Source organism: Staurois parvus, unplaced genomic scaffold, assembly GCF_062004578.1.
Source record: "Staurois parvus isolate SC_StPar_1 unplaced genomic scaffold, SC_StPar_1.0 ptg000609l, whole genome shotgun sequence".
Classification (NCBI taxonomy): domain Eukaryota; kingdom Metazoa; phylum Chordata; class Amphibia; order Anura; family Ranidae; genus Staurois; species Staurois parvus.
In genome coordinates, this window is record NW_028318405.1 from 555,901 (window position 1) to 577,526 (window position 21,626).

The following is a 21,626-nucleotide window of genomic DNA, read 5'->3' on the forward strand; positions in this document are numbered from 1 at the left end:
TTGCAATTACAAATGTTTTTGGCATTCTTGTGTTCATTTTTTTTGTTTGTATCGGTATAACACAAAAAAGTGGAGAAACAAAAAGCCAAATCTGACACATTCCATAAAACCCCCCAAAAATGGACTGAATAAAATTATTGGCACCCTCAATGTAATATTTGGTAGCGCACCCTGTGTAAAAAATAACTGAAATCAATGACTTCCTGTAACCGTCAATAAGTTCCTTCCACCTCTCTACTGGGATTTGGGATCGCTCTTCTTCCTCCAACTGCTCCAGGTCTCTCAGATTGGAAGGGTTCCTTTTCCCAACTGCTGGTCTGAGATCTCTCCACAGGAGCTCTATGGGATTGAGATCTGGACTCATTGCTGGCCTGTTCAGTCCTCTCCAGCGCTTTGTCTGAAACCATTTCTGGGGGCTTTGTGACGTGTGTTTTGGGTCATTGTCCTGCTGTAAGACCCAGGACCTCTGACGGAGACCCAACTCTCTGACACCGGGCCCTACATTGCACCCCAGAATTTAAGTTTAACAGCTTTCCCTACAATAGCTTCCAATACACTGACACATTTGGAGGATTTACTAAAACTGGCGAGTACAAAATCTGGTGCAGCTCTGCACAGAAACCAATCAGCTTCCCGGTTTTTTTTTTGCCAAAGCTTAACCTCTTCACGCCAGCCGCACACAAATGTGTGGCCTCCCGGCGTCTGGGCCTAGACGCGGAGCGGCCGCACATTTGTGTGCAATTAAAAAAAACATATGTGCTGAGAGTGCGCGCCCTGCAAGCTCCCAGCACACATGTCCGGTACTTACGGAAAGGTCCCGATCTCCTCTTTCGATCGGGACCTTTCCCGATCATGTGACTGCCAACAGGTTTCCTGAGTATCCTCGACACTCTTCTCCTTAATTGAATCTGCTCTCTTCTCCTTAACTTACTCTTCTTTCCTGCTTGATCCCTAAGCTAGAAAGCAGGAGGTCGTGGGAGGAGCAGAGAGGACGGTTTGAGTGATATTTGGAAACAAGATTGGTGATGTAATTTAGGGCAGAGTTATAAATGGCTTTATATGTGATTTTTAGTTTTTTGCATTTTATTCATTGAGTAATGGGTAGCCAGTTGAGGGATTGGCAGAGAGGGATGGAGGACACTGAGTGGAGGCCAGTGGAGGGATGGCAGAGAGGGGTGGAGGACACTGAGTGGAGGCCAGTGGAGGGATTGGCAGAGAGGGGTGGAGGACACTGAGTGAAGGCCAGTGGGGGGATTGGCAGAGAGGGGTGGCAGATACAGAACGGTTAGTAAGGTGGATGAGTCTGGCATCAGAATTCATGATAGACTGAAGAGGGGATAGCCTGTGATGAGGTCGGCCAATGAGGAGGGAGTTACAATAGTCAAGGCAAGAGATAACCAGGGAGTGAATAAGTTGCTTAGTGGTTTCCGAGGTTAGGAACGGGCGTATCTTGGAGATGTTGCGGAGGTGAAGCCTACAAGTTTTGGACAGTGATTGGATTTGGGGCTGAAAGGACAGATGGGAGTCTAGGATTACACCTAGTGCCCTGGCATGAGGGGAGGGACTGATGGTTGTGTTATTGATCTTGATGGAGAAGTCGGGGGAGGGGGCACGGGCTGGAGGGAATAGTATGAGCTCAGTTTTGGAAAGATTTAGTCTGAGGAAGTGGAGTGATATCCATGCCGATATGTCACTTAGTAGGTTAGTAATGCGAGAAGAGACTGAAGGGGTGAGGTGAGGAGGAGACTGAAGGGGTGAGGTGAGGAGTTGAAAGATAGATTTGTGTGTCATCAGCATAGAGATGGTACTTAAAGCCGTGGGAGTTTATCAAGTGACCAAGGGAGGAGGTGTAGATGGAGAAGAGAAGGGGTTCAAGGACAGAACCTTGAGGGACTCCTACAGAGAGAGGAGGTGGAGAGGAGGAGACCGAGTTATAGGTAGCGCTGAAGGAGTGCTGTGATAGATAGGAGGAGAACCAGGAGAGAGCGGAGTCTTAGAGACCAAGAGAATGGCGTTTTTTGTGAAGGAGGGGATGGTCAACAGTATTAAAAGTTTGGTTATATCAAACATACAATATGTTCACAATATTTCTTACATGATATATTGTTGCAATTGGATTGTCCAAGTATAAGGGGACCACCTCACCAAACCTTTGTTTCTCTTCTCCCATTCATGGGAATTAGTTGACTCTAGTTCTAGGGGAAGATTTTGTGAGTTGGAGGTCCTTTTATACACTTAATTCCCTGCAAAGCACATAAATACATGCATAAAATACACATTTTTCGAATCTCTGGGGGAAATTACTTTCTCCGTAAAGGTGTTTATGCAAAAGCAAAGAGTAAATACTTATATAACTGCAGGCATGCCACTCGGGTTCAAAGAAATTGTTGAGCAGAAACTGACACTTTGGGGAGTTTCTATCCCTTGATCCCCCTTTGTGCTCAGTGGTTCTCCCACTAGCCTGAAGATCCCTAGAAGAATTCAAATTTCATGACAGGGTAGTTTCAAGAATGACTCAGGATATTTATTACCACAACACAAGAGTTATTAGAGTTGAATTACTAAAGCCAAATAGACTATTCACTTTTCAAGGGAAGTTGGAATATGTACATTCATTTTCCCCAAGTGAATGAAGTGAAGCTCTGCTGTGGTCTACCACCCAATTATATGCAAGTGTCAGGAATGGATTCACCACTGGTGGTGGGACTCACCTGCCGTGTGGGCTGCAGTACCAGGGCTGGCCAGCGGGTGCTTTCAGCAACCAGAAGCTCACTCCTGCAATCAGCCATCACCTGAAGCTGATTGCAGGAAGTGTATTTAAGGAATGGCCAGACCTGCAGTCAAGGCCTTGGTGTATGTTTCCCATGAGCCCCTGTACCTGGTATCCTGTGTTCCTGCCTATCTGCCTAGTTGCTGACCCTGCTTTGATCCTGACCTCTGCTGATCGTCTCCTGTTGAACCCCTGGCTTGCCTGACCATCCTTCTGCCTGATCTTCTGTACCGCGCTGCCCGTGAGTTACTGAACCCGGCTTGTGACCCTGACTATTCTCTGCCTGCTCCTCCGGTATCTCGCTGCCCACACGTTGCTGACCTGGCCTGCCTGACTATGCCTGACGCTACCCAGACGATCCATCCATCCCGCACGGATCTGTCCCTGTTACCAGGTCTGCCAGCCTCTTCACGTCAGGCTTTCCCCCGGTACATACTCTCGGCGGACCCCTCTACCACAGTTGGGTGCACTCAGGGGCCGCGACCTGGTCTCAGTCCTGCGCCACGTCCATCCCCACCATCAGGGGCTCTGGTGAAAAGGCAGACTGGGGCTTAGACTCCGCGCCCTGGGGAATCCCATTCTGTAGGTAGTAGAGATCCCGCCGGGCGGTGCCTGACAGTACCTGACGGCCTGCCTGACCATTCCACCTCTCCAGCCCTGACTACGCCTGTGTTCCCACACATTTCTGGTCATACCCGGATCCTTGACAGCAAGTCATTTTTTAAAAATATTTTCTCTGTGATTGATTATACATTGAAAAGTGAATTTTCACCACACTCAACTCCTAGAAAAACTTCCTTTCAAATTAAATCTTCCATTTCTGAGTGAACAATTTATTTGCACTTAATATATCAACCCTAAGAAGAACATTATTTCAGTATAAAAAAAATACATTTATTTTCTGTTTTTAGTCTTGGTCAACCCATACATCAGCCTTTTTTTGACCCAGTGATACTTTTTAATGCCATCAATGCATAAACAATTTCTAACTTCTGCACAACCATTTTATACATCCACAAACCACCATTTTGTAATACTTGTTGGGCAACACATCACACTGCAGGATCCTTTTAATAAAATATATTTCTAATACCTGTGGTTAATTCTCATTTATCCCAAAGTTGCTTTTTTTTCGTGAAAACTAATTTGGAAAAAGCTATTTTGATCTCATGGTTTCTGAAGCTGTAAATAATAGGGTTTAGCAAGGGTGTGACCACTGTATATAGCAATGAAAGTACTTTGTTAATGTTTAATTCATGCTCTTTAGAGAGAAATAGATAGACAACAACCAAAGTCCCGTAATAGATGGACACAACGGTCAAGTGGGAACTACAAGTGTAGAAGGCTTTCTGTCTGCCAATTTTGGTAGGTATTCTGACTATTGTGATAAAGATAAAAATATATGTACCACTGATGTACATTAGAGGGATAAAGGTTGCTGGAAGACCTGTAATAAGATTACAAACCTCCATAAAAGTTGTGTCTGAACATGATAGCTGTAGGAGAGGAGCCAGGTCACAGAAGAAATGGTCAATAACGTTGGGACCGCAGAAATCTAGTCTACCCATCTGAATAGCCGTGGTCAACATGACAGAGAATGCTAAAAACCAGGACCAAAAAACCAACTGGGTGCACCTCGGAAAGTCCATGATCAAAGAATATCGTAATGGGTTGCATATGGCCACGTAACGGTCATAAGACATAATTGCAAGAAGAAGACATTCTGTTGTGGCCAGAGCTCCAAAAAGATAAAACTGGGTAATGCATCCAAAGAATGAAATGGACTCTTTGACTTTCAATATAATGTTCATCATCAAAGGGACTATCACCGAGCTGAGGAGAAGATCACAAGATGACAGGTGGCTCAGGAAAAAGTACATAGGAGAGCTAAGACTTTGACTTACTGCCACCAGGAAGATGATCAGGAGGTTGCCTGATATGGTGGCCACATAGAAGAGCAAAAATGCTAGGAAGAGGAAACCTTTGTAGCTAGGAATATTCTGAAAACCCAGGAGCATGAAACAGGTGACCACTGTTTGATTCATTACCTAGAGCTGAAAGAAAGTTATCAGTGCAAATAAATAAAATTATGGAGTATTACAGCAATCGATAATATGATTTATAATATAATATAATATGCAGTCACATAATAGTAGGTTAGGCTTGCTTGGCTTCTAGGAACAGGAACTGTTATAGATGATGCAACATTAAGCTATATTCCCTGGTCACTTGTTAAGAGGTGACCTGTATAATACATTGGTTTTGAAACAATTGGTTAATTTGTGAGATACACAAGATACAACGTCTGGTAGATAATCAGTCCAACCAGTGAAAAGGTCTCACACGTGTAGCATTCCCATACCCAGGAGGTGTAGTAGAATATAAATAGCAGAATGTGTTTGTGGGTGTAATATTAGGTATACCCACGCTTTGTGTTAGAAATAACTTACAACTCAGCTCTCCTTATCACTTTACCCTTCCCCTACCAGAACCCTTGACCCTTAACCTCCCTGGCGGTATTCCCGAGTGTAGCTCGGGGTAAAGTCTCAGTACCACAAGCGGTAACTCCAAGCTACACTCGGGCTTACCATGCGGCGTTGCTCAGGGATTCACTGCAGCGCTTACCTTGTCCTTCGCTCCCGCAATGTGTCCCCTGCAACGTCCCCGGCCATCTCCTCTGGTCAATGCCGGCATCCGGCTTCCATGTTCCGGTCCCTGTGACGTCGGGACGCATCGGCGCCGGAACCCGTGGCAAATTTGAAATTTTTAAAAAATATCATTTTTTTAAAATGATTATTACATAGTAAAACATTGCTGTTTCAAAGCATTTCACATACATTTTATCCTGTGCCCTGCCAGCATTTTGACTGTTCTTTCTGCCTGGAAACTGAGAAAGGTCCATGGCGTCCAAAAAGCGTCCCTTTATGTCAAAAGCGGTTTTAGACCGGCTAGAGAACAGCGATAGTAAATCAGAACCACTTGCAGAATTGAGTGATAATGATTTGTGGGGGAAACTCCTCATCAGACACTAAAAACGATTCTGCGACTTTACTCAGTGATGTGCGAACTTGGCGCTATATTTCAAATTTCAGTGTTTTTGGTTTGATTATATTATTGAATTAACCTCCCTGGCGGTATGATTATTTCAGATTTTTGGTGCTGAAAGCGGTACCATTTTTTTGCATGGAAATATGTATTTTTTTTATTGTAGGCCTGTAATTTTTAGGAATAACTCACTGAAATCTGTCCGAACAAGAGTCTAGTAAACATCCCGGGTATGATAAAATTTGAAACACAAAATCATAAATTATAATTTAATAAATAATCATAAAAATAATAAAAAATTTAATTCAATAATATAATCAAACCAAAAACACTGAAATGTAAAATAGAGCGCCAAGTTCGCACATTGCTGAGCTCAGTCGCAAAATCGTTTTCAGTTTCTGATGACGAATTTCCCCCACGAATCATTATCACTTAATTCTGCAAGTGGTTCTGATTTACTATCGCTGTTCTCTAGCCGGTCTAAAACCGCGTCTGACCTAAAGGGACGCTTTTTGGACGCCATGGACGTTTCTCAGTTTCCAGGCAGAAAGAACAGTAAAAATGCAGGCAGGGCGCCGGACAAAGCACTCGGGACAAAATGTATGTGAAATGGTTTGATACAGGAATGTTATACTATGTGATTTTAGTGTATTTAGTGAATGTCACTTTTTGTCATTTTCAAATTTCCCGCCAGTTCCGTCCCCCGTATGTCCCGACGTCGCAGGGAATGAACCCGGAAGACAGATGCCGGCATCGGCCGGAGGAGATGGCCGGGGACACTGCAGGGGGGACATCGCGGGAGCGCAGGACAAGGTAAGAATCATTATCACTCAATTCTGTAAGTGGTTTTGATTTACTATCGCTGTTCTCTAGCTAATCTAAACCGCTTTTGACCTAAAGGGACACTTTTTGGACGCCATGGACATTTCTCAGTTTCCAGGCAGAAAGAACAGACAAAATGCAGGCAGGGCGCAGGACAAAGCACTCGGGACAACATGTATGTGAAATAGGTTGAAACAGCAATGTTTTACTGTGTAAAATGAAAAAAAAAAAAAGGGACAGGACACAGAAGCCGGATGCCGGCATCGGCCGGAGGAGATGGCCGGGGACGCTGCAGGGGACACATCGTGGGAGCGCAGGGTAAGGTAAGTGAAGAACACATGCCGGAGCAGCGCCGCATGGTATTCCCGAGTGTAGCTCGGGGTTACCGCTTTTGGTACTGAAATGTTACCCCGAGCTACACTCGGGAATACCGCCAAGGAGGTTAAACGTATTACTATTATATTATTATTTTTTATGATTATTTATTAAATTATAATTTATGATTTTGTATTTTAAGTTTTATCCTACCTGGATGTTTACTAGACTCTTGTTAGGACAGATTTCAGTGAGTTATTCCTAAAAATTACAACCTACAATAAAAAAACTACATATTTCCATGCAAAAAAAATGGTACCGCTTTCAGCACCAAAAATCTGAAATAATCATACCGCCAGGGAGGTTAAAGTGTATGCCCAGCTAAAAAAAAATGTTTTCAGTTTTGGATTGAGCAGAGAAGGATTAGAACCCACTCTAAAATTTGTACTGACAACCAGAGCCCCATTGGAAATCTTTAATCTTACTTTTTTCTACTGACAACAGTTTCATCAGACAGTAATCAAGGGAACATCTGCAACAGGGACACAAACAGAAAAAAAAAATCTGATGCATTGGACCTTTGTACACTATTACCAATAATAAGAACTTGCCCTAAACCTTTGACTTCTTATATCCCTTGCTGGTGCTCTGTATTTGTACTTATTTGACATATAACTTGAAGAACCCCGAATCTTTACCATGTAAGTAATTGTCATGCCAACCTCACTGACTTCTACCCCAGGAAGCAGAAAATGAAGATATTATCCCATACAAGGGTTTACCCTGATCCAAAGCACTGCGGCCGGCCAGTTCTGGGTGGGCGTCATATGACGTCCTCCCAGAACGCGCTCTCCTGCGCGCCCCCCGGGGCGCACACCCGGCGATCTCCATGATCGTTGTGTCCTACGGACACAGCTGATCACGTGACGTGGTAAAAGGCCAATCACAGCGGCCTTTTACCACGTGATCAGCCGTGTCCAATGACACGCTGATCACCGGGAAAATGCAAATGCCGGTTCTCGGCTGCACTTTCCTCACGCTGTCAGATCGGGAGTTGTCAGAGCGGGGATCGGCACCGATTTAGCAGTGCCCTGATGATCGGTGCCCAGCAGTGCCACACACAAATTCCGCCCACCTGTGCCCAGCAGTGCGTCCACCTGTGCCCAGCAATGCACCCACCTGTGCCCAGCAGTGCGCCCACCTGTGCCACCCAGCAATGTCACCACCTGTGCCCAGAAGTGTCACCTACCTGTGCCCAGTAGTGCCACCCACCTGTGCCCACCCACCTGTGCCCATCAGTGCAGCCCAGCAGTGCTGCCAGTCAGTGCCACCAGTCAGTGCCCAGCGGTTGTGCCAGTCAGTGCCCAGCAGTGCCACCAGTCAGTGCCCAGCAGTGATGTCAGTCAGAGCTACCTATCAGTGCTGTCTATCAGTACCCATTATCAGTGTTGCCTATCAGTGCCACCTATCCGTGACACCTCATTAGTGCTGCCTATCAGTGCCGCCTATCAGTACCCTTCAGTGCTGCCTATCAGCGTCACCTATCAGTGTCCATCAGTGCTACCTCATCAACGCACATCAGTGAAGGAGAAAAATGACCTGTTTGAAAAATTTTATAATAGAAACAAAAACACTTTTTTTTTTTTTTTAGTTTTTGCACTTTTTTTGCTTATAGCACAAAAAGTAAAGTGCCCAGCAGCAATTAAATACCACCAAAAGAAAGCTCTATTTGTGAGAAAAAAATGATAAAAATTTCATATGGGTACAATGTTGCATGACCGCGCAATTGTCAATCAAAGTGCGACAACGCTGAAAGCTGAAAATTAGCCTGGTAAATAAGGGGGTATAAGTGCCCGGTAGGCAAGTGGTTAAATAAAAAGAGGTTTCAGAAAGAAGTCAGCGGTGGCTGGTGATGGACTGATCTACCCAGGTTCGATTAGCCAAGGGTTAGGAGAACCTTACCTAAAAATTGGGAAACCTGAACTCAAAGATGAATCCCATTGAAGTCAAATTGGGGTAAATCTTGATGTATTTTTGTCATTTAAGGATAATAGGAAAACTACTTTAAATAAAAAGATGGGAAAATGGGAACTGCCATGGGGAACATGTACCAATTGTGATCTGCAGTACTGTAGCTCGGGAATGACAGAAAGCATCCAGATCGTTTTTTTTGAAAAATTGATAAACAAAATAGCTTTCTTCAGCCCAAAGCAAGTTAAGGCTCCATTCACCTTAGTGGCTTTTTAAGCTCCTAGACGCTGTTTTTAGCATTGTTTCTGTTCCCAGAAGCTAAATAGTGTTATCCTATGTATTCATACACACTACTTTAGGCTATCAGCATTTTTTTAACTTCAGTTTCAGGAGCAGAAAATAAATTGTTCTTGTAGAGTTTTTGGAAGCGGTTTCCAACAGAAAAAAAACGCTGAATGCTCCTAAAGGCTTCAAAACATTCCTAAAAGCTACTAAAATGTTCCTAATATCTTTTTTCTAGTTTTCTTTTTTCCTACATGTACTATAAAAAATGCTAATAAAATGCTAATGCTCCTAAAGACTTCTAAAATGCTACTAAAACACTATTACCAGTGTTTTTTCAAGCAGAACGCTAGTATGCTTGGAGTCTAGTCTAAAATCTTGCCACAACAAAATTATAGAGCAGGCGCACCTCCAATCTTTTGGTCCGACATTGAGATTGGGCTACTCCGTGGTTCAGGGGGGGCAGTCAGGCCACAGGGATCTAGCAACACGTGTCTCAGTTTGTCTGAGAGCTCCCGTTTTACTCACTGTTTGAGCCTCTCTCTCCACTCTACTTTCTTGACTCAGATGCTGATTTCTCTCTTCTGCCCTTCAAGCCTCCCCTGCCTGGGGCTTAACCCCTTTGGGACCAGAGTTCTGATAGTCAGGGTTTGGAAGTTCTTCCCACCCAAATCTCTTCGAACCTATGAAATTCCAGGTCTCTAATAAAAATGTATCAACTGACAACCAGTTCTTTCTTTCAACCAGATCACCCAGGAACCCTTCACCCTACATAGGTGAGAACCTTTAAGTACCCAGTACTCAGCCCAGTCCTAAAGGGATCACAACTCAAACACTGGTGAAGTATACCTGCTGCCAGGGGCAGACTGACCATTTGGAAACTCGGGCACTGCCCGAGGGCTCGGGGTCAGTAGGGGGCCCCATGAGATGCCCCTGGTACCTTTTTCATAGGCTTTTTTGAGTTTGGGCAAGGACACAGGGGCCCCATGATCCCCTATTGCCCAAGGGCCCCAAGAGTTGTCAGTCCGCCCCTGCCTACTGCCCAGGACACACTTCCAGTGTCCTGCACACAATGTAAAAAATATGTTTTATTGGCTGCTTTTTAATCAAAAGGTAACAAGCCTGCTTTGACTGGCATATAGAAATCAACTAGTAGTTTGCTGTGGATGTCCTTGTTCTCACTGATGCAAAACTATCCTGTTGCTGGTCAATTTTTCATCAAGTTCTACATATGGCACTGTAGAATTGACCAGCAGCAGGACAGTTTTATTGAGGGAGCACTAAATGAAATGTACTACAGAGAAGGAGAACAAGAAAGATATTTACTACAAGAATTAGGAGACTGCAGATGACACAACACTAATAAAGTGGCCAGTAGCGGAACAATTTTAAAGAGTAAGGCTAGGCCTAAATTTACTAGAGATAAAAGCACAAGCTGGGGCTTTACCATACGAGTAATCAGAGCTTTGCATATTCCTTTGAGCCAATTAAATGTATTAAAATGAATGTTTAGGACGAGATAACAATTCTTGTTACTGTAAACATTACCTGAACCTTCTCTTACTACACGGTTATTCCTGCTCTATATTAAAAGCATAATTTCAGCCATAAAAAAATGCTTAAAAAATGTATAGCCCCCAAAAAAAAGATTTTAAAAAAATAGATGTGGTACAATAGTCAGCTTTTGCTCCAAAAATTCCTCCTGCAATACTTTTTGTTCTGCCACTAAATCCAGTTTCATTCCTTTGACTTCCCCCTAAAATCCATACCAGACCCAAAGGGCTTGGTATGGATGAGAGGGGGGACCCCACACCAGTTTTTAATTTTTTTTTTTTAATTGTCGAGCAATGCTGATAATTCTTTTTACATTTAGTGATCAGCAGGGAACCCCACTGACAGCTGAAACGTGAATGTTTCACTACTAAAATAACGCATGATTTAATAATCTAACTTATGCCGGATTTTAGTAACTGAGTGGTATCTTATCATATGCTCAGATGCGGTAAGATACCGCTCAGTAAATTGTTTGTGTTCGAAGTTCACGGTCGAAAATTCTGTAGGTTCAGATGTTTGACCGCAAACTGAACAGAGGGGTGTTCGACCCATCACTAGTACTGTACTGTATGTACCCTCTATAGCAGTGATGGCAAACCTTTTTGAGCCTGAGTGCCCAAAACTGCAACACAAAACCAACTTTTTTATTTCAAAGTGCAAACACCTTATCACGTGATCAGCTGTATCCGTAGGACACAGCGATCACCGGCAGCGCAGGGTGTGTGCCACTGGGTTCGCGTTCTGGGACGCCCTCCCAGAACTAGACAAGCACGCTGTAGCCATCTTTATAGCATAGCATGGTTGGCAAGCAGTTAATCTCACCTCTGGCAGTGTCGGTGTGGCTTCCAACCCAGCAGCTCATTCCCATCCACGCTGAACATGTTGCCCCTGGCCCTGGAGCATGGTTGGCAAGCAGTTATTCTCACCTCTGGCAGTGTCGGTGTGGCTTCCAACCCAGCAGCTCATTCCCATCCACGCTGAACACGTTGCCCCTGGCCCCGGAGCAGTGTGGGAGCCTCTTTCTCTCTTCCACGCCCATCCCCGGCTACATCACCCCTGGCCCCGGAGCAGTGTGGGAGCCTCTTCCTCTCTTCCACGCCCATCCCCGGCTACATCACCCCTGGCCCCGGAGCAGTGTGGGAGCCTCTTCCTCTCTTCCACACCCATCCCTGGCTACATCACCCCTGGTTCCAGATCCGCATAGGAGCCGTTTCCTCTAGTCCACACCCACCCTGGCCCCAGAGACATGTGGGAGATGTAGTTTGATGGGGTCCAGTGTGGACGAGATCTGGATGGCCGGTCAGTGTGCGTGGTCCGTGTGCGCTCATCTTCCTCTTCTTCCTGGCGTGCCCACTGAGATGGCTCTGCGTGCCAGCTCTGGCACTCGTGCCATAGGTTTGCCATCACTGCTCTATAGTATATTGTACATCAATATACAAGATGATATTTTACTTTACAACTGAACTTTTTGTTTGTGTGGTCACAGTTGGACTGTGCTAACTTTATTTGTGGGGATTTTCCCACCCTCTGCCCTTGGATCCATCCATCTACATTTGTATTGCTCCATTGGTATGTCTAGGGCTGGTATGAGTCCTACCATCTCGGCTCTCAGGTTGCACATCTCCCAGAAATCTTAGATATGCAATAAATATTGTAGTCTCCGCATGGATCCTTGCTATCCTAACAACAGTTCAGGTACATCCCATATTCTTTCTATCTCTTTTATTCAATAGGGAAGAATGACTGAAGAAAGCAAAGTCTTTTGCATCTTTGCCCCGGCTATGCAGTCACTTACCTGCGGCAAGGTAACCTCTCAACTACAAAAGCTGTTTAATTATTTGCTAGAAATCTGGGGGAAAAAATCAGCACAGATCACATTGCAGGCCTCAATGTTTATTATAGAACAAGGAGCCACTGATTTACAGTGAGAATTTATCGTTTTTATGCATTGCTGCCGTACAAGATTAAAGTCCTACTGGGATTACCATCAGGGCCATCTGGGGCTTTGAATGTTCCTTTGAGTCAATTAAATGTATTCCGATGAATGTTTAAGGCAAAGTAACAATTCTCATTACTGTAAACATCACCAGAACCTTTTTTACCTTTTAATATTATTTATTTCAGGTACTTATATAGCTGTCAATTTACACAGCGCTTTACATATATATTGTACATTCACATCAGTCAGGGCCTGGACTGAGCGAAGCTGAAAGGGAGGGCCAGCATGACTGGGGTGGGCAGATGAGGCGGAGCTTCTGTTTGGGTGGGAGTATATGCAGCAGGTAAGGGGGTGGTTACTCACCTGAATGGTGCACGCAACCTTGAGGGGTGGTCTTGCCAGGATTAGGAGGGGGGTTGGGTCTTGTCGGAGGTCAGTCGGAACTTGTGCCAGCATGGGGGTGGTTTCTCCCGCCCTCCCTCCCTGGAGCTGTTTTGTATTTTTTTTCTGCTGTTTTGGTTCTGGTTTGTTCTTTGTGTTTGTCCTGTTGTTTGTTTTGTGTGGGTTCCTTGAGTTTGTTGGTTGTCCGGAACGGCATTTTGTGTCCCAAGGTGTCTGTTTGTTTTGTCATGGCAGGGGTCCATGGGTCTTTGAAGGCGGTGCTGGAGTGACAATTTGGTGGATTATGGGTTGGGCCCATCGTAGGTATGGGTGTCCCTTCCCAATTATAAGGTCACATTAATAATGTGGGAGTTCATTGCCTGTATCTGGGACTCTGTAACTGTAGTATTGTCCCCGAGGCGGTGTAGTAGCGGCTGGGGGCCTTTTTCATTGGGTGTTAGATACAGCCAAGTTTTTGATGTGAGTAACGGTGCCTTCGAAGACCTTGGACCCGGTTGGGATCTTTACTGTCAGTTATTATTTGAGTGTACTGTAAGAAGTGTTATGTTAGAGTTATGTTAAATAAATGTCTGCTATGGACGGTTTTACACCAAAAAGAGCTGCCTGGTTATTTAGGTGGTAAAGGTTGAAGGGTGGTGGTGGTTTTTATGCATTAGGGGTAAGTATTAGCCTCGATATTCTGCATGTCCATCAGTCAAGTCCCTAACCCTCAAGGGGCATACAATCTAAGGTCCCTATACCTCAAGGGGTGTACAATCTAAGGTCCCTAACTCACATTCATACATACACATACTAGGGACAATCTAGACAGGAGCCAATTCACCTACCAGCATGTCTTTGGAGTGTGGAAGGAAACAGGAGTACCCAGAGGAAACCCACACAGGCACAGGAAGAACATGCAAACTCCAGGTAGAAGGTGCTGTGGTTGGGATTTGAACCAACGACTCTAGTACTGCCAGGCCAAAGTGCTAACCATTTAGCCACTGTGCTGCCCCTTTTTCCCAGTTATCTATTCAATGGTCAATGATCTTGCTTTATAATAATCCAGAATATCACCCATAAAAAAAAAAAAAAAATGAATAGTCGCATGAAAGATAAACATTAATAAACCAGTTTTGGTGCAATATTATTATTATTATACAGGATTTATATAGCGCCAACAGTTTGCGCAGCACTTTACAAAATGAAGGAAGACATTACAGTTACAATACGATTTGGTACAGGAGGAAACAGAGGGCCCGGATCCTTAGTGCTTACAATCTAGGAGGAAGGGTCAAGTGTTACAAAAGGTAATAGCTGTAGTGGATGAGCTGATGGTGAAAGTAAAAACACAGGGCATTAGTTAGAAACAGGATGGGCTTCTTTGAAGAAAAGAGTTTTTAGGGATCATCTAAAAGTGGATAGATTAGGAGATAGACAGACAGCTTTGGGTAGGGAGTTCCATAGGATGGGAGCAGCTCGAGCGAAGTCCTGGAGGTGAGCATGGGAGGAGGTGACATGGGAAGTAGAGAGCAGGAGGCCTTGAGAGGTTTGAAGAGAGCGGTTTGGTTGATATTTTGAGACCAGGTTGGTGATGTAGCTGGGGGCAGAGTTGCGGATGGCTTTGTAATTAGTTGTTAGTACTTTGGATGTTATTTGTTAAACGAGTGGAAGCCAGAGGAGGGATTGGTAGAGAGGGGTGGAGGACACTGAATGGAGGTCAGTGGAGGGATTGGCAGAGAGGGATGGAGGACACTGAGTGGAAGCCAGTGGAGGGATTGGCAGAGAGGGATAGAGGACACTGAATGGAGGTCAGTGGAGGGATTGGCAGAGAGGGATGGAGGACACTGAATGGAGGTCAGTGGAGGGATTGGCAGAGAGGGATGGAGGATACTGAGTGGAGGCAAGTGGAGGGATTGGCAGAGAGGGATGGAGGACACTGAGTGGAGGTCAGTGGAGGGATTGGCAGAGAGGGATGGAGGATACTGAGTGGAGGCCAGTGGAGGGATTGGCAGAGAGGGATGGAGGACACTGAGTGGAGACCAGTGGAGGGATTGGCAGAGAGGGATGGAGGGCACTGAGTGGAAGCCAGAGGAGGGATTGACAGAGAGGGGTGGAGGACACTAAATGGAGGTCAGTGGAGGGATTGGCAGAGAGGGGTGGAGGACACTGAATGGAGGTCAGTGGAGGGATTGGCAGAGAGGGATGGAGGACACTGAATGGAGGTCAGTGGAGGGATTGGCAGAGAGGGGTGGAGGACACTGAGTGGAGGTCAGTGGAGGGATTGGCAGAGAGGGGTGGAGGACACTGAATGGAGGCCAGTGGAGGGATTGGCAGAGAGGGGTGGCAGATACTGAACAGTTGGTAAGGTGGATTAGTCTGGCAGCAGCATTCATGATGGACTGGAGGGGGGATAGCCTATGTAAAGGTCATCCAATGAGGAGGGAGTTGCAGTAGTCGAGGCGAAAGATAACCTGGGATTGACAAATATGCTTTGTCATGTCATTGGTTAAAAAGGGGCGTATTCTGGAGATGTTTCGGGGGTTGAGGTGGCAGTATTTGGACAGGGATTGGATGTGGGCCTGATAGGACAGTCCAGAATCCAGGGTTAATCCTACCACCATGGCATGTGGGGACGGGTTGATAGTTGTGCCATTGATCTTGACAATATTCAGTATATTACTCCACAAATGTCCCCTGCAGTACTTTTTTTGCCACTAGATGTCCTAATCTGATAACTAGTATCGTTTTACGCACTTCCTCTGAGCACAGGTTGTCCTGGAATGGCACCCAGCTTGTGACTGGACAATAACCCCCCGGGTCACAACGATCCCGACTTTCAAATCGTGCAACTTACAGTGCAGTTGCACAATTTCAAAGTTGGATGACATGCCGATTTGAGGTGCAATTTGCAAAATATCTGACACAGATGTCTGTGGAAATCACACCAAAAGTAGTGCAGGTACTATTTTACAAACTGGTGCGACTCCAACCAAGTCAGAACCGCACCGATATGACCGCTGTAATTGCAGACAATAGGGTGCGAGTTGCTATGCAATTTGCATGTTGTATGGCTTACAAATCTCACGCCAAGTCACACCCGATGTGACCGGAGACTAAAAAGAAAAGCAGCACAGTGATGAGCTCATTTCACTGTCACTTTGTACTCTCCTTCTATCAGCATGCTCTTCCACATGCACTGACTGGCTTCTTGTACTGTTTTGTCCTCCTGCACTCCAGCAATGCTTTACAGGTACTTGAAGAGGCTGATATCTGTTCATACTCATGTACTTGCACTGCTAGCATTTACTTTCAATGTTTGTGCATTCATTTGTGTTGCTTATATCTGCCCTGAGTTAAAGTGTTACTAAACCCACAGCAGTACAATCAGTCTGTATATGCAGTAAGGCATGCTTGTTATACTCACTGTGGAACCTAAGGGGTCATTCCTCTGCATTGTGTAAAAAGGCTGTTTGATCCTGACTTCTCTGATCCTCCCCTTCTTCCAGTGTCCCCTCGTTATCTCCTGATAGGACATATTGTGTGGAGTCGCTCTGCACATGCTTAGTTTGGTGCGTATTGCTAGAGAGGTTTTTTTTGGGGGGGAGTGCATGTGATCAGTACAGGGCCAATCAGCACTGTCCAGACAGAGGTCAGGGGTTCTGCATCCTCCTAGAGCAAAAAGAAAACTCCTCCTACAAGCTTTAACCAGTGCTCTACTGGACACTGATAGAAGTCACAAGACTGCTATATACTGCTGATGATAAAAGGGATTTAGCAGTTTATATTTACTAAAATAATTACATATCCATGTTGTGTGTACTGTGGGAGACCAGATATAGTGAATGCAGGGTCCGGGGAGACCAGATATAGTGAGTGTAGGGTCCGGGGAGACCAGATATAGTGAATGCAGGGTCCGGGGAGACCAGATATAGTGAATGCAGGGTCTGGGAGAGCAGATATAGTGAATGCAGGGTCCGGGGAGACCAGATATAGTGAATGCAGGGTCCGGGGAGACCAGATATAGTGAATGCAGGGTCTGGGAGAGCGGATATAGTGAATGCAGGGTCCGGGGAGAGTGGATATAGTGAATGCAGGGTCCGGGGAGACCAGATATAGCGAATGCGGGGTCCAGGGAGACCAGATATAGTGAATGCAGGGTCTGGGGAGAGCAGATATAGTGAATGCGGGGTCCGGGGAGACCAGATATAGTGAATGCGAGGTTCGGGGAGAGCGGATATAGTGAATGCGGGGTCCAGGGAGAGCGGGTATAGTGAATGCAGGGTCCGGGGGGAGTGGATATAGTGAATGCGGGGTCCGGGGAGACCAGATATAGTGAATGCAGGATAAGGGGAGACCAGATATAGTGAATGCAGGGTCCGGGGAGAACGTATATAGTGAATGCAGGGTCCAGGGAGACCGGATATAGTGAATGCAGGGTCTGGGGAGACCAGATATAGTGAATGTAGGGTCCAGGGAGAGCGGATATAGTGAATGCAGAGTCCAGGGAGACCAGATATAGTGAATGCGGGTTCCGGGGAGACCTGATATAGTGAATGCAGGGTCCAGGGAGAGCGGATATAGTGAATGCAGAGTCCAGGGAGACCAGATATAGTGAATGCAGGGTCCGGGGAGAGCGGATATAGTGATTGCAGGGTCCTGGGAGACCGGATATAGTGAATGTAGGATCCGGGGAGACTGGATATAGTGAATGCATGGTCCGGGGAGAGCGGATATAGTGAATGCAGGGTCCGGGGAGAGCGGATATAGTGAATGCAGGGTCCGGGGAGAGCGGATATAGTGAATGCAAGGTCCGGGGAGAATGTATATAGTGAATGCAGGGTCCGGGGAGAGCGGATATAGTGAATGCGGGGTCCAGGGAGAGCGGATATAGTGAATGCAGGGTCCGGGGAGAGCGGATATAGTGAATGCAGGGTCCGGGGAGAGCGGATATAGTGAATGCAAGGTCCGGGGAGAATGTATATAGTGAATGCAGGGTCCGGGGAGAGCGGATATAGTGAATGCGGGGTCCAGGGAGAGCGGATATAGTGAATGCAGGGTCCGGGGAGAGCGGATATAGTGAATGCAGGGTCCGGGGAGAGCGGATATAGTGAATGCGGGGTCCGGGGAGAGCGGATATAGTGAATGCAGGGTCCAGGGTTTAGTATCACTTTAAGTAAAATGTATAATATTATTTTAGGAAGCTCATTGCGATCATTATTGCAGAACTTGCCTTAGAGTAGACCTGTGGCCAAATTACAGATAGTCTAGTATTCACTTATTCTAAACAAGTAGTATTCAACCTCTGTAGCTGCAGGCACTGTGGAGCCATTCATCCTAAAAATAAAAAAAAAATAGAAGAAGCCTTGATGTTTAAGTTAAGTTTCAGCCGTAAGGGAATTCTTACAAAGCAACTGGCACATAGATATGCACACGCACACATTGCTAATAGAAATGTGCATAGGCGCATCGCTCATAGAAATGAGCATGCGCACATTCCTGCACTCAGAGGTGTGCACGCATACGGGAGCGTACCTACAGTTTCTGATGTCCAATAGGATATTTAAATGAAGCGCTTGCCTTGTCTTCTGCTTACCTGTGTCCTGAGTGTCTTCTGTATATGATTTCCGTTAATGACCCGGCTTGTTACTGACCTGATCCTGGATTCTGTTTGTACCTTTGCCCACCTGTTCCTGACCTCAGCCTCATTCCTGACCAGGGGCGGACTGACCATTTGGAAACTTGGGCACTGCCCGAGGGCCCGGGGTCAGTAGGGGGCCCCATGAGATGCCCCTGGTACCTTTTTCATAGGCTTTTTTGAGTGTGGGCAAGGACACAGGGGCCCCATGATCCCCTATTGTCCGGGGGCCCCATGAGTTGTCAGTCCGCCCCTGTTCCTGACCATGCTTTTGCCTACTCTTTGCTACCTTGTTGCCTGCCTGCTACTGACCTCGGCTACCCCTGTGACCTTGCTCTTGCTTCCGACTTGGCTTCATACATGTTCTGAGTGTCTGCTTCGGCTGTCCTTCATAACAGCTCCAGTCATGGCAGTGTGTTCCCACCTAAAGCCTGCTGAGAGCTTTGACAAGCCATGCTTCAAGAACCTGCAGTACACACGCAATGTGTCTTTAACCTTGGCTGGTCCAGCATGCTTCACATCCGCTTTTGACCTGATGTCCTACCTGACTTCTCAAGCCTGCACCTCCAGCTACAAGCTATGCAGAGCCATACAAAGCAGTGTGCAGCAGCTGACAGGGGAGAGATCTGTATTGTTTACATACAGGTCCAGGGGCGGACTGACCATTTGGATACTCGGGCATTGCCCGAGGACCCGGGGTCAGTAGGGGGCCCCATGAGATGCCCCTGGTACCTTTTTCATAGGCTTTTTTGAGTTTTGGCAAGGACACAGGGGCCCCATGATCCCCTATTGCCTGGGGACCCCATGAGTTCTCAGTCCACCGCTTTACAGGTCTCTCCTCCTTCAGAAATCCTCAGAGATAGCCGGCTGCTGGCCAAATCACCAGCCAGGACCCAGTGATTGACAGCCGAGGTCGCGAATGGGTAGCCCCTACTACCCCCCTACCCGTAAATGCAAACTCACGTATATATACGTAATGTTGTGCACCTATGATGTCCTGTAGCAGTATTTCTGCTATAGGGGGGCTATAGGGAGGCATGGAAGCACTCTGTGTGCCCTGAATACATAGTGTCACTGTTTATGCACTGGTCAGATACTAGGCTGTTGATTTGTCAAATTACAAATTCCTGTTTTTTTACTCTCTTTATTTTCTCTTTAACCCCTTCCAGTCCGGACACTTTCACCCCCTTTCAGTCCGAACACTTTTACCCCCTTCCAGTCCGGACACTTTCACCCCCTTCCAGTCCAGACACTTTCACCCCCTTTCAGTCCGAACACTTTTACCCCCTTCCAGTCCGGACACTTTCACCCCCTTTCAGTCCGGATACTTTAACCCCCTTTCAGTCCGGACACTTTAACCCCCTTCCAATCCGGACACTTTAACCCCCTTCCAATCCGGACACTTTAACCCCTTCCAGTCCGGACACTTTCACCCCCTTTCAGTCCGAACACTTTTACCCCCTTCCAGTCCGGACACTTTCACCCCCTTCCAGTCCGGACACTTTCACCCCCTTTCAGTCCGAACACTTTTACCCCCTTCCAGTCTGGACACTTTCACCCCCTTTCAGTCCGGATACTTTAACCCCCTTTCAGTCCGGACACTTTAACCCCCTTCCAATCCGGACACTTTCACCCCCTTCCAGTCCGGACACTTTCACCCCCTTTCAGTCCGAACACTTTTACCCCCTTCCAGTCCGGACACTTTCACCCCCTTCCAGTCCAGACACTTTCACCCCCTTTCAGTCCGAACACTTTTACCCCCTTCCAGTCCGGACACTTTCACCCCCTTTCAGTCCGGATACTTTAACCCCCTTTCAGTCCGGACACTTTAACCCCCTTCCAATCCGGACACTTTAACCCCCTTCCAATCCGGACACTTTAACCCCTTCCAGTCCGGACACTTTCACCCCCTTTCAGTCCGAACACTTTTACCCCCTTCCAGTCCGGACACTTTCACCCCCTTCCAGTCCGGACACTTTCACCCCCTTTCAGTCCGAACACTTTTACCCCCTTCCAGTCCGGACACTTTCACCCCCTTCCAGTCCGGATACTTTAACCCCCTTTCAGTCCGGACACTTTCACCCCCTTTCAGTCCGGATACTTTAACCCCCTTTCAGTCCGGACACTTTAACCCCCTTCCAATCCGGACACTTTCACCCCCTTCCAGTCCGGACACTTTCACCCCCTTTCAGTCCGGACACTTTCACCCCCTTCCAGTCCAGACACTTTCACCCCCTTCCAGTCTGGACACTTTAACCCCCTTTCAGTCCGGACACTTTCACCCCCTTTCAGTCCGGACACTTTCACCCCCTTCCAGTCCAGACACTTTCACCCCCTTCCAGTCCGGACACTTTCACCCCCTTCCAGTCCGGACAGTTTAACCCCCTTTCAGTCCGGACACTTTCACCCCCTTCCAGTCCGGACACTTTCACCCCCTTCCAGTCAAGACACTTTCACCCCCTTCCAGTCCGGACACTTTCACCCCCTTCCAGTCCGGACACTTTCACCCCCTTTCAGTCCGGACACTTTCACCCCCTTCCAGTCCGGACACTTTCACCCCCTTCCAGTCCGGACACTTTCACCCCCTTTCAGTCCGGACACTTTCACCCCCTTTCAGTCTGGACACTTACCCCCCTTCCAGTCTGGACACTTTCCCCCCTTCCAGTCCGGACACTTTCACCCCCTTTCAGTCCGGACACTTTCACCCCCTTTCAGTCCGGACACTTACCCCCCCTTCCAGTCTGGACACTTTAACCCCCTTCCAGTCCGGAAGCATTTTTTTGAGACAGATAAAACTTTATTTTGGTGGTATTTATCCACCGCTGGGATTTTAATTTTTTTTTTTGCTATATAAACGAAAAAGTCCAACAATTTTGAAAAAAGTGTTTTTCTTATAAAATTTTTCAAAT

The 21,626-nt window shown here is 46.5% G+C and overlaps 1 protein-coding gene across 1 annotated transcript; it reads right to left on the reverse strand.

Annotated features, from left to right (window-relative positions):
* Window positions 1–3,876: 3,876 nt before the first annotated feature.
* On the reverse strand, window positions 3,877–4,815 carry LOC149449631 (olfactory receptor 11L1-like). The gene has a single exon (XM_089693001.1). The coding sequence runs from the start codon at window positions 4,813–4,815 to the stop codon at window positions 3,877–3,879; it is 939 nt and encodes a 312-aa protein (XP_089549127.1).
* Between the last annotated feature and the right edge of the window lie 16,811 nt (window positions 4,816–21,626).

Excerpts from the sequence above, each read along its gene's own strand:
- LOC149449631 (XM_089693001.1), bottom strand. The coding sequence starts at position 4,815 with ATGAATCAAACAGTGGTCACCTGTTTCATGCTCCTGGGTTTTCAGAAT.